Genomic DNA, 13,591 nt, shown 5'->3' on the forward strand with positions numbered 1-13,591 from the left:
ATGAGTTGGTTATTGGAGGGAATTTACATTAAAGAAATTCCTGGCCGGCAGGTTCAGAATCCAACCTCTGGTTGTGAAAGCTAGAAAGATGAGTAAAATTTCTCTGTTCATTGTGCTGCTCTATACCCATCTCAACATCATCTACGCTGTCAAACGTGGCAATCAAAATCACAGAATTATTCTTGAAATGAGCACCAAAAGGCATTTCCTAATGCAGAACACTTGTGAAAATTACTGTTCTGTAAAGTGTCTAAATGTATTAAACTTGTTAAGACCTCTGTTAAAATAGCAGATAAAGGAATTCTGTGACAATGTTGAGTCTTTGCATTGCATAATTTCAAGGCTTAACTATTTTAAAAAAACAACCTACAGTGAGTCTGTGGTGGAAAGATGATTTGGCGTTCCAGTGTATAAAGTGACAGGCTGTGGGTTTACCCTAGTGATTTCCAAACATAACCGGTTCACTCTCTCAGCACTGAACAAAGCTGGATACTTTGAGGTTAGGATCAGATCAGCCATGATCTTATTGAATGGCGGAGCAGGCTCGAAGGGCCGATGGGCCTACTCCTGCTCCTATTTCTTATGTACTTCCCCACAGGTAGGAAGAGTAAATCTGAATTACTGTGGCCCTTAAGCCACTGTTACGCACCTTGTAAAAACCGGCTCTAGAGTGGGATTGGTGGAACCCAGTGTGAGCAAGTTGCCTGGCTTCCCATTTGGCAGAGAAAAGCAGGTGGTTGGATGCACTTTCTGTTCATTGAGCAGGGGAAATAGTTTAAATAGAATGGCCTCCTTCCGCACTATAATCTTTCTATGAAAGGCTAATTACAGCCAAAGTCGGGAAGCTGAATTACTGCAGTGAATCTGATTATTCTATTTTGTCAGCACAACAAAGCAATTATCTACTCAAGAACAGGGTGGATGAAATAAATGTAAGCTTTTACCATGTTGTGATTCTTTCACTTACTCCTCCCTTTATAAAGTTCCTACCTCACTGTAGAGCCAGCGATCTCTCACATTTTGAGCGTACCACTTTCTCATAGTAATGGTTTCGGGCTGGTGCAAAGCATTTTTGTGTTTGTGAAAAAAAAGGATGTTAGTGCTGAGGAATTGAAGATGCTCCATTTTAGGCATTCGGTGCTGGCACCAAGCACTACCAGGTCAGATACAGCACAATGAAATGCAGAGTGATTCTCCTCGTGGTCTCTCCAACGGTGTGTTTCAGCCCAAAACTAGAAGACCACTCACTGCTACATTGGCTATGTCACTATTGAGACGGTTGTATTGTGGAACCATGCCCACAAGGAATTGGATTGAAACTGCTGAAACTTATTTCGTATATGATACTTGGAGCTCACAGGTGACAAGACTTTGATCCCATCAATCTGGGCTTGATTTGAACCCGAGCCCCAGAAGTAAGAGGCCATTGTACTCGATGTATTGCGCAGTCGCTGGAATGATACTGATATCCTGCTGGATTGCTTCCCGGTTTGTTCTGGTATCTCCCAGCATAATGAACCACAGCCATGAACTATTCAGGGACTGAGAATGTTAAAGTCAATATGGTTTGCACTGAAATAAACTTAAACAAGCTTTTGTTTTTAATGGTGAGATGTGGTGATCTAAAAAATATACCTTCATTTCCATCACCTAATGGTGTATAACAATTTTTTAATAGAATCTAATTCTTGTAATCATACAGTATTGATTTATACTGCAGATCATGGGGCTAGGTTGTAACTGTCTGTGTATATATAACTTCTGATTGTATTGAAGAAATTAATTTCTTGATTGGATTCTGTGATGGTGAACCTGTAGCTTTGCATTCCTGTCCACCAGAGATTAACCAACTTTTTCATGACCCCTCTCCTGAGGAACCATGGCTGATATGGTCACCAAAATATCTGTCTGTGACTCCAGCTAATCGGAGGAGGATGGGGCCAGGAGTTTAATAACAATCAATTTATTTCTTAAATCCTGATAGAGATGTAAGGAGCACAGCATTTCCTCGAATTAAAATATATGGCTTTTTTAAGGAGCGTACACCTGCTCTTTGTTCAGCAACTCTTTTTCTGTTACCCCACAGAAGGCAATGCAGAACCAGATTAACACAAACGCGGACAGCTCTGATACAATCACAGTTCACAATGCTGCACCACAATTCATTATTGGGCCCGGAGGAGTGGTTAACCTAACTGGCCTGGTTTCCACTGGTACAACGAAGGCATCAGGTATGTCGGCTACATTACAATTCTCACTGGCATGAAATCCCTCTACTTTTTTCCTGTTTTCCCTGGTCTCCTGTGACTGAAGGTGGTGACTTCTACCTAGGCTAAATTACATGCTAGACTGTGGCAATGAGTGAATTTTACTGAGTAGTTGAGTTTGAGAATAACCCTAAGGACTGATTTCAAGTAGTGACAGTGGCACTAGTGTACATTACTGTGGTCAGTGTCTGGTGTATACATGTCATCCACAGGACATAGATGACCATTTCTGCAATTTTCCAGTGCTGTATGTGAATCATTTTTAGCCCGTGAACAATGAGGTACAGTACTACCATTGTAGGTTCTCATATAGAAAGAACTGCATTTATTGAAAGAACTGCACTTATCATATCCTCAGGATATCCTAACTGCATTACAGCCAATGGATTACTTAATAAGAGCAGTCACTGTTATATGGCCAAATGTGGTGGCCAATTTGTGCACAGCAAGGTCCCACAAATAACCAATGAATGAATCTGGAAATCTGTTTTTTTGTTGTCTGTTGAGGGACGAATATTGGCCAGAACATGAAGCAAACTCCCTGCTCCTCTTCAAATAATGCCATGGGATCTTTTATGTTCCACCTGAGCAGACAGATGAAGACGAGGTTTAGTCTCATCTGAAAGACGGCATCTCTGACTTTTTTTTATTAGTCCATGGGATGTGGGCGTCGCTGGCGAGGCCGGCATTTATTGCCCATCCATAATTGCCCTTGAGAAGGTGGTTGGTGAGCCGCTGAAGTATCGGGCTCGACCCAGAGGCAGGAATCTACCAACTGAGCCACGCTGATGTGTGGAAAATATCAATTCTTGAATGACCCAGATTTAATTTTCCTTTTGTGAGGTTGTATTTTTTGTTATGCATAATAAATGTTAGGATTTTAAGAAATGCTATTAGACTTTCAACAGCAAAGGTTTCATTTAAATGGCCATTCAACTGGCCTGTAAGGATCCAATAAATCGAGTGTTACCTTCGCCTCGATTTTATGCCAGCTCAACCTGGTAGGAGGGAGGGGGTTAAAATTGCATTTGGGAACTTCCCAAACTGTTTGCAGCCCACACCATTTTAACTAGCAGTTTTCTGGACAGCTGCCCCCCTCTCCCACCCTGCCATGCTGACACTGGATGCCTGAAATCAGGAATTGTTCCATTCCCCAGCACTAACATCCTTTCCCTTGTGCTCAAAAAACCTACTAATAATGAAATAAAACTGTTAAACCACATCAGATTTCTGCAGTTTGATTCTGATTTTTTTTTTAATGTGGCCCTGCTTCTTAATCCATCGCAATGTATGAAGGTGATTGCCCAATTAATTGAATTTATAAAGTTGACTTGCAGTTCATTATTATTTTAATTTTAAAAGTACTTGGAATAAAACTCCATCAAGTTTGAGATTTTTTTAAACAACATTCTAAAGATGATTTCTGTTTCAGTACTGTTAAGTGTTTAACAGCATTTTAAACAGTGCACAGTGAACAGTGCATAAGTGCATAGTAACCTGAGGAATGGTGTGTCAGGTTTGTTTTTTAATTTTAGGAGACTCTTTGGGCGTTTCTACAGTACAATTTGGGAATTCCTCTACATCGGTGTTGGCTACGTTAGCTGCCTTGGCAGAAGCATCAGCACCATTGACACATTCAATTGAAGCACCAGGTTAGGAAAACAGCTGCTTATCATTCTGCTAAACCATTCAGGGTGCACTGCTTACCTAGAAAATGTGTTTAAAATCCTTATGCAATGAAAGTGATACTTTCACCAGTGTTCTGCTTCTCACAGGGCTACAGAAACTTGGCAACACATCTCATCAGCGCATAGAATCCCTCTCCAACTCCATTTTTAATTGCATTTTATTTTTTAATCCAACAAACACTAAATAATGAAGTTTTCACTTCAGCAATGCAGACAGACTTTTGGAAGTGGAAGTGATTACAATAGTGCCACTTCAGGCATTTGTGTTTTGTGCTGTAGAGACCATGTTGTGCCATCCATTTCCTTGTACCTCCTCCATTCATCCTTTCCTTTACTATTAATGAAGATTTATTAAGAAGGTAAAGACTAAATTGTTTCCAGATTCAAGGTTTTTAAGATTTAGATAAATAATAGGATGATGCTTTTCTGTAGGGAGCAAAAGCAGAACGTTTGTACACTTAACCTGACCCACTGAACATTCTATAACTCACTGGCATCACCACATCTGACCTGAGTAGCAAGGCGATAAGTGTGGTTCGACTTGCAGTATCTTCCATTGTCAGAAATGTTGTTGAGAGACACATTGGTGCAGCTATTGTTCAATCAGTCGGGGCTACTTTTCCCTCCATCTTCTAGTTTACCCAGGATTTAACATTTATAAGCTTTTAAGGTAGGGGCAGTGTGAATATCAAGCCACTTGTATCTTACTAAGGTTTTAATCTAGCCTTGGGAGAGCTATGCAGTCTCTCACTCTAAGCACCACTCTTGCCCATTTATATTACCCATTCAGTGCCACACTCAAGGTCGCAGCGAAAGATGGAAACTTGCCCATAGGCACCATGCCATGCTGATTCAGACAGATGGGTGTTTGTAAAAATTACCTGTCTGTCAACCCTCTCCGAGCCAAGGAGGCTTTACATCCTACTTTTCATTATGTTCGGTGGACTTTTTTATTGAGCTAGTGCACCCATTGTGATATTTTGAAAATGTCAGCAACATCATGGCCTAGTGACATACATCATGACACTCTCATCAAGGCTGGAATCGAGCCATCTCTGTGCGTTTAGTGGGCCAGCTGTGGAAGCAGCAGATCTAATGGCAGACCACTACACTGACAAACATCTGGGTCTGCACTGCTGTCAGATTGGGTCGTTTATATTAGTGACTGGTTGATGGTGGCAGTAACATTTGCCTTCACTGGCACTTCAGAAAGATAAAAGTGCCTCCAGTAGAGTCTGGGATATCATTGAGTATTTCAGGTGAGAGTCCATCAGCCTGATGTTGTACATCCCACACTACCCCTCAATGGGACTTTTTACCCTAAGTAATTTAATTGACAATTCCTCAAATGATCTTTCCTGATCAATGTTCATTATACCATTCTAATGTGAAGCCCAATCCTATCCTTATCCACTGAACACTAAATTCTAAAATGTTAAACCACACACAATGCATCTCATTTATCAGAATTGAGCATTTTAACCTGAGGGGATTGCAGTCACCTTGAAGCAACAAAATGTAAAAAAAAGAACAGTGCTTCGAATCTCACTTTCACTGATACCACACTTTGATTAGGAACCTCAGACAGCAACTCCGTGTTACACTACACTGCTGTTAATACTGAGCTCTGGTTCTACCTTATTTTCATATGGATTGATTGAAATCTGCCATTCCTGTTGTAAAAATGTGCTGATCCTCTGCATTTTCAGTTAACCAACACTGAGTCTCAGCTACATGTTTTCAAAAGGAATCTCCTTTTTAGAAATAATCGGTGTCAAACTCCCATTATTCGTCACTGTTCCTTGGTGACCCTTGCTAGTGATGGCAGTGAAATTTAATGTGAAATAGCTGTCACAAATTAGCAATGAAGTAATTATTAGACTGGAGTCCTGGTGGTAAATTCAAAGTTGAGCTTTCATAAAAGACAGATGGTGGGGTGGAGTAGTGCACTGAAAATGTTTCCCTTTAACTTTGAGGTAAGCTTTTTGTGTCATTAAATAACATGTAAATCATTTCAATATTGTTTTTTCTTATCCTAATTAAGAAACTCAATGTTTATATTGTTACAGTTTTTAAGCTTTTTTTCTATTGGCTTCACATCCCACATATTTCGTGGTTGACAGACGACAGCTCCTAGGCCTTTGTCAATGCTGTCTGCAGGAGCCTCAGAAGGTGCTTCAACATCTGCAGAGCAGCACCTGCCTTCTGTTCGGTGGTTTAACCTGAAAATATGATTGCGATTCTGCACTCACTGTGATATTACTGGCATTACTGTTCCGGTTTTGGGGGCAGTTGCTCCGTTATTGTGCAGAGCGAAAAACAAACAAAGACCTAAATTTTCCTCCGGGGGCTTGATAATTATTTTAAGAGACTGTACACATGGAAAATGAGCCATGTCACGTTCATGCTTACAAGTGGGTGATTTTACGTGTTCAGTTGTTCTTTGGACTGGAAAACGAGTGAAGAATCTAGTTGGCTTGACCTCGTCCTGCTGCTGCAAAGGCTGATGTCATGCTTCTTAAATGCTCCTATTATAGTTGCTTAAAAGATTCTTAATCAAAGAAGATGCACTCCAGGTGTAGGTTATATGGGAGAAGAAATTGTTTATAGTCATGAATTTAAAAATTTATAGAGGAGGTAGTAGAAAGGCTTAGCTGTACTTAAAGTAGATAAGTCACCTGGTCTGGATGGGATGCATCCTAGATTGCTGAGGGAAGTGAGGGTGGAAATAGAGGAGGTACTGGCCATAATCTTCCAAACATCCGTAGATACGGGGGTGGTGCCAGAGGACTGGAGAATTGCAAATGTTACACCCTTGTTACAAAAAAAAAAGGTGTAAGGATAAACCCAGCAACTACAAGCCAATCAGTTTAACCTCAGTGGTGGGGAAGCTTTTAGAAATGATAATCCGGGATAAAATTAATAATCACTTGGACAAATGTGGATTAATAAAGGAAAGCCAGCATAGATTTTTTTTTCAAGGCAAATCATGTTTAACTAATTTGATTGAGTTTTTTGATGAGGTAACAGAAGGTAGATGAGGGCAATGCGATGGTTGGTATGTATATGGACCTTCAAAACGAGTTTGATAAAGTGCCACATAATAGGCTTGTCAGTAAAATTGAAGCCCATGGAATAAAAGGGGCAGTGACAGCATGCATATGAAATTGGCTAAGTGACAGGAAACAGAGTAGTGGTGAACAGTTGTTTTTCAGACTGGAAGAAGGTATCCAGTGGTGTTCCCCAGGGGTCGGTACTAGGACCGCTGTTCCCTCTAAGCTGTGCGCGGCTGCACAGCAGTTTATGTGCCGCACACGTCATAATTCCAACTGCGCACCAAACCAGTGCTCTCTGGAGACGCTGCTGAGGTGACATCAGCTACCAATTAATTTTGCAGTGAGGGAGTGATGTACTGCAGATGTTGGCGTCTAGTGCGGGTCAGCGGTAAATGCAATTAATGGTTTTTGTTACAAATGAACCCAAATTACCTGGCATATTGCAATAATCGTTTATCAATTTCCAAATTAAGTAATTCTGACCGATTATGTATAATACTGTTATTAAAGATCCTTCTACAATATACTTTCCAATCACGTTGGTACATTGTAATCAAAACAATGAAGTTCATTTAAATTGTTTTATTCAACTGCTATCCAAAAGCCCTCAGTTGCCCCAAGGATTGTCTTTTTTTATCTTTGTCCGTTGCCTCCCTCAGTTCAGTTTCTTCATGACCAAACTGCTGCCTGCCTTAGAGGCAGCCAAAACTAATGAGACCTGCAAGATGTGCAATTGTAATGCAATCATTTTTTAAAACCCTGTTGAGGATGCCATGGAGGGGGGGGTGCGGTGTTGAGGGGAGCTATAATTAAACTGTTCCCTGTCCCCAAATTCACACTGACTGATTTGACAGCTGTTTTGTATTTGACTCAATTTAAAAATTCTGATTGCACACGATTTATTTCAGTTTGAATCAGAGTCATTAAGCTGAGTCAACAAAAAGCTGATTGGAATCGTTCCCATCAGATAATTTTTAATACAATATAATGGCCTGCTTAATCCTAGTGCAACTTAAGAAATCCATTTCATATTATATAAATTTCAGCCAATATAACATTAAATTGTTAAAATTATCCATTATTTTGTAAATTTGTTCTGTTTGTTATTTACCCTGAATAATGTTTTCTAAAGATGTTCTATTCAATGTGATTTTTTTTACGGTGGCGCACAGCCTTTATATCGATGCACAAACCCAAATTCATTCCACACATGGCTGAAAAGAATTAGAGGGAACCTTGATTAGGACCACTGCTTTTATCGATATATTAATCATAGAAAGTTACGGCACAGAAGAAGGCCATTTGGCCCATTGTGTCCGTGCCGGCCAAGAAAGAGCAATCCAGCTTAATCCCACTTTCCTGCACTTGGTCCGTAGCCCTGTAGGTTACAGCACTTCAAGTGCACATCCAGGTACTTTTTAAATGAGTTGAGGGTTTCTGCCTCTACCACCCTTTCAGGCATTGAGTTCTAGACCCCCCACCACCCTCTGGGTGAAACAAATTCTCCTCAGCTCCCCTCTAATCCTTCTACCAATTACTTTAAATCTATACCCCCTGGTCACTGACCCCTCTGCTAAGGGAACTAAGTCCTCCCTATCCACTCTATCTAGTTGCATCATAATTTTATATATCTCAATTAAATATTCCCACAGCCTCCTTTGTTCCAAAGAAAACAACCCCAGCATATCCAATCTTTTCTCATAGCTAAAATTCTCCAGCCCTGGCAACATTCTTGTAAATCTCCTCTGTACCCTCTCTAGTGCAATCACATCTTTCCTGTAATGTGGTGACCAGAACTGTACACAGTACTCGAGCTGTGACCTAACCAGTGTTTTATACAGTTCTAGCATAACCTCCCTGCTCTTATATTCTATGCCTTGGCTAATAAAGGAAAGTATCCTGTATGTATTTTTAACCACCTTATCTACCTGTCCTGCTACCTTCAGGGATCTGTGGACATTCACCTCCAAGGTCCCTTTGTTCCTCTACACCTCTCAGTATCCTCCCATTTATTGTGTATTCCCTTGCCTTGTTTGCCCTCCCCAAATGCATTACCTCACACTTCTGGATTGAATTCCATTTGCCACTTTTCTCCCCACCTGACCAGTCCATTGATATCTTCCTGCAGTCTATAGCTTTCCTCCTCACTATCAATCACACAGCCAATTTTTGTATCATCTGCAAACTTCTTGATCAAGCCCCACACATTCAAGTCCAAATCATTAATATATACCACAAAAAGTAAGGGACCTAGTACTGAGCCCTGCGGAACCCCACTGGAAACAGCCTTCCAGTTACCAAAACACCAGTTAACCATTATCCTTTGCTTTCTGCCACTGAACCAATTTTGGATCCAGCTAGCCACTTTCCCTTGGATTCCATGGGCTTTTGCTTTTTTGACCAGCCTGCCATGTGGGACCTTGTCAAAAGCCTTGCTAAAATCCATGTACACTACATCAAACACGTAATGACTTGGACTTGGGTATACAGGACATAATTTCAAAATTTGCAGATGACACAAAACTTGGAAGTGTAGTAAACAGTGAGGAGGATAGTGATGGACTTCAAGAGGACAAAAACAGGCTGGTGGAATGGGCCAGACACATGGCAGATGAAATATATTGCAGAGAAGTGCAAAGTGATACATTTTGGCTGGAAGAACGAGGAGAGGCAATATAAATTAAATGGTACAATTCTAAAGGGGGTGCAGGAACTGAGGGACCTGGGGGTATATGTGCACAAATCTTTTTAGGTAGCAGGATAGGTTGAGAAAGTGGTTAAAAAAGCATACGGGGTCCTGGACTTTATAAAGAGAGGCATAGAGTACAAAAGCAAGGAAGTGATGAACCTTTTATAAAACACTGGTTCGGTCATAACTGGAGTATTGTGTCCAATTCTGGGCACCACACTTTAGGAAGGATGTGAAGGCCTTAGAGAGGGTGCAGAGGAGATTTACTAGAATGGTTCCAGGGATAAGAGACTTCAGTTACAGGGATTAACTGGAGAAACTGGGATTGTTCTCCTTAGAGCAGAGAAGGTTGAGAGGAGATTTGATAGAAGTGTTCAAAATCATGAAGGGTTTAGATAAAGTAAATAAAGAGAAACTGTTCCCATTGGCGGAAGGGCCGGGAACCAGAGGACTGATTTAAGGTGATTGGAAAAAGAACCAAAGGTGATGAGGAAAAGCTTTTTTACGCAGCGAGTGGTTATGATCTGGAATGCACTGCCTGAAAGGGTGATGGACTGCCAGTCCATCACCGGCATCTCCACATCATGAAAGGGTGGTGGAAGCAGATTCATTCGTGGCTTTCAAAAAGGAATTGGATAAATGCTTGAAGGGAAAAAATTTACAGGGCTGAGGGGAAAGAGCAGGGGAATGGGACTAACTGGACTGCTCTTACAAATTGCCGGCATGGGCTCGATGGGCGGAAAGGCCTCCTTCTGTGCTGTAACCATTCTATGGTGTAATGTGAGTGACTCCTATTTTGCAGAGTGCATAATTGGGTGGCTTCATAATGCACGTCTTATCGGGAGGAGTGGGTGTTCTGTCGATAGTCCGATTGTTTATTGGGTACTGAGATGCCTCAGGGCCTGAAGACCCAAAGTTACTTATTCCTTTGATTTCATTGCTGTGCACTTTTCCCAACCCTGAGCATGTCCATTTACTAAAAGGAAACTTAGTTGGGTTCCTGTTTTTCCTTTTAAATTTCCAGTGGTGGAAATGAAGGTTGCAGGATCATTAAACGGCAGAAGTAGTAGTTACAAGTTTTAAAAGAAAAACTATTGGACCAGTAACATAATGGATACTAGCAATGTGCTTCCAGCGTGTTGTATGCAGGTTATGTGTTCGAGGTAGTTTGTTGAAAGCCAATACAAAAACATTTTGCTGGTGGGAGCACAATCTTGCTTCCTGTTATGTGTTGTATGCAAATTGCACTCCGTGTACTCATTCAGGTCATTAAGTATTGCAAAGAGCAGTGGGCCCACCACTGACCACTGTTTATATCCATTAACCACTGTTTATATCCATTAACCACTGTTTATATCCATTAACCACTGTTTTCTGTCCTTTGGCCAACTTCTTATCCTTTAATGCCACATTCCCTTTAATGCCACATTCCCTTTAATACCACATGTCTCTGATCAACAAGCCTCCTATGTGACACCTTTTAAACATCTTTTGAAAATCCATACACACAACATCCACTGCACTTCCTTTATCAATTTACTGTTATTTCCTCAAAGAACTTGATTACATTTCTTAGACATGACTTGTATTTTACAAATCTCAGTTTTTCTAGGTGAGATACTCACTTTATTATGGCCTCAAGAAGCTTACCCACTACTGATGTTTGGTTGACTTTTCTATGGCTATCTGGTTCATTCCTTATCTCCCCTTGGCAACCTTCCAATCCTTTGACACAACTTCTATATCCAAGGATGTTTGAAAGATTATGGTCAGAGCCTCTGCTATTTCCTCTCTGACTTCACTCAGCATTGTAGGATGCGGGCATCAGGACCTAGTGCCTTTTCCACTTTTGAGTTCCACCAATATGCCTGGTCCACACCCTAATCATCTCCTCCTATTTGAACATTTTGCATTGCTTATTCATTGTCTTAGTTCCTCAGTTTTTCTTTACAGTTTAGCTAAGCTATTTACCTTTTTATGTCATTGGAAATTAGCTTTTTTTCCCCAAATCAAGTACCTTTATCCTTTGACTGTTCCATCTCCTTTTCAAATTTTTATATCAAAGCTAATTGTTACCTTGCCCTTACATTACCTAGTTCCCCTATTTCATTTCTTACAACTAGACCCAGCCCTGCCTCTTCCCTTATTAGACTAAACTATAAATAGAATGGCTTTATGGATGTCATTAACTAGTGAATTATAATGATTCTGGTTTACTGATTCAGTGAATGACCGAAGTAAGTTTTATTTTTTATTCTGGGGCTGTGGGCGTCGCTGGCAAGGCCGGCATTTATTGCCCGTCCCTAGTTGCCCTGAGAAGGTGGTGGTGGGCCTGCTTGTTGAACTGCTGCAGTCATCAATAGAAATGTAATAAAAATAATGTAGGGTTATTTGCCTTTATTAATGAACTTCAGCAATGCAGGCTACATTTAGCAGAAATGGAGTTAGTAGTGCAGCTTCCTGTACCATAACAGCCAGCCTTCAATATTGTGCCTTCAATATTGTACCCACAATATGCTGAAGGAATTGGAACAGTTGCTCTCAATATTCATTCCCTTAGAATGGTCGGAGTATGGGACTAGATTAACATCGGTAAGAACTCCTTGTACATGGTTACCTTCTCACTATTTCTTGGCTACAATAGTAAGCAATTTAAAAAAAAAGACAGTACTTGTGGAAAATAATGAGTAATTGAGATCCTGGTGCTAGGAGTCTATTCGGATCATAGTGTTTTAGTGGCTAAGTTTGTATCTTGGAGGGGGAAGATCTGTTCACACAAAGCTTTTGGCTTTGTGATACAAAACTGTCCTCTTGTGACTTGAAAGGGACCATCTGAATTTAGTGTTAACTGTTGGAAGCTTTTAAGATGCTTTGTACATGTGTATAATCTATATTCTGGGTTTCTTACTGTTTAATACCATAGAATAAATGACCAGACATTATATGATGGCAATCTTAGCCTTTGTGTAACAATCTAGCCCACCTACCTGAATTTAGTTCTTCTGCATATATCCACATAACAAAAGAAGTAATGTTTGAAGCTATATCTGAGAAAACAACATTAATGACAGAGTTCAGACTCGATGTATTCTGCTTCTCACTCTCCCTCCCTTGAGTTAGATATTTTATTACTATATTCAGTAAAACAATTTCTACTAAAATGTCATTTTCTCCTGCACCTATTTGTGTTACACATGGTACATTTTAAATGAACATGATTAGATTTGACTGCCTCAAAGTGTAATCTTCTGAGTATATATGAGAAATAAGAATCTAAAGTAGTATTGTAGCATTGTTTTGTGGTAATCCTTAAATAATAAAAACTGCTGCAGGTAGTTTTAGAAAAGGATGTTAGTCCTGACAATCTAGGTTACTTCACTTAGTCTTGTAACATGTGGAAGATGACCTAACCCATCCCTTGGTTTTTACACAGTGAGGAATTACAGAAGGGCTTGCATTTCGTTTGCGAATACCAGAGTTTGGAATGATGAGGACAACTATGTGCCAGCTGTTTCAGAACTGAATGGACCCCACTTTGAGAGTAAATATGATTGGCAGGCTCTGCACTTAAGAAATAAGTGGGGGTGGTATTAGCGAGATGAAAGCAATCATTGTCTCATCTGCATCCAGCCCAGTGTCTGATCTTGAGGTTCTTTCAAAGCAGACTTGCTTATCTCTGATATTTTGTTCAAAAACAGACTAGGCTAGTATGAATGTCACCTTCAATTATGTCCACAAAATGCCTCTTATTGGTGAGACTCTTGGTTACAAAGTGCTATATTACTGAAAATGTTAGTATTGGTGAGAGGGAAGTTCCCCCCCAAACCCCCTTTTTCAATCTGAGCAGGGGGGAGGAATAAAGCTTTGTGTGACTGAGATAGTAGCAGACTT

General features: G+C 40.4%; 1 protein-coding gene across 11 annotated transcripts in view; it reads left to right on the plus strand.

The window, feature by feature from the left end:
• The window catches only part of gabpb1 (GA binding protein transcription factor subunit beta 1), a 60,163-nt gene that overhangs the window by 22,627 nt on the left and 23,945 nt on the right, over positions 1 to 13,591 (plus strand). For 9 of the 11 annotated variants that reach the window (XM_067971219.1, XM_067971218.1, XM_067971220.1 and 6 more), the window contains exons 5-7: positions 2,087 to 2,231; positions 3,803 to 3,919; positions 13,134 to 13,241. In XM_067971219.1, the coding sequence (XP_067827320.1) occupies positions 2,087 to 2,231; positions 3,803 to 3,919; positions 13,134 to 13,241 (370 nt within the window). The remainder of the gene's footprint in view (positions 1 to 2,086; positions 2,232 to 3,802; positions 3,920 to 13,133; positions 13,242 to 13,591) is intronic. The other 2 variants (XM_067971225.1, XM_067971226.1) reach the window with 1 other exon arrangement.

This window comes from Heptranchias perlo, chromosome 34 (assembly GCF_035084215.1).
Source record: "Heptranchias perlo isolate sHepPer1 chromosome 34, sHepPer1.hap1, whole genome shotgun sequence".
Taxonomy (NCBI): Eukaryota; Metazoa; Chordata; class Chondrichthyes; order Hexanchiformes; family Hexanchidae; genus Heptranchias; species Heptranchias perlo.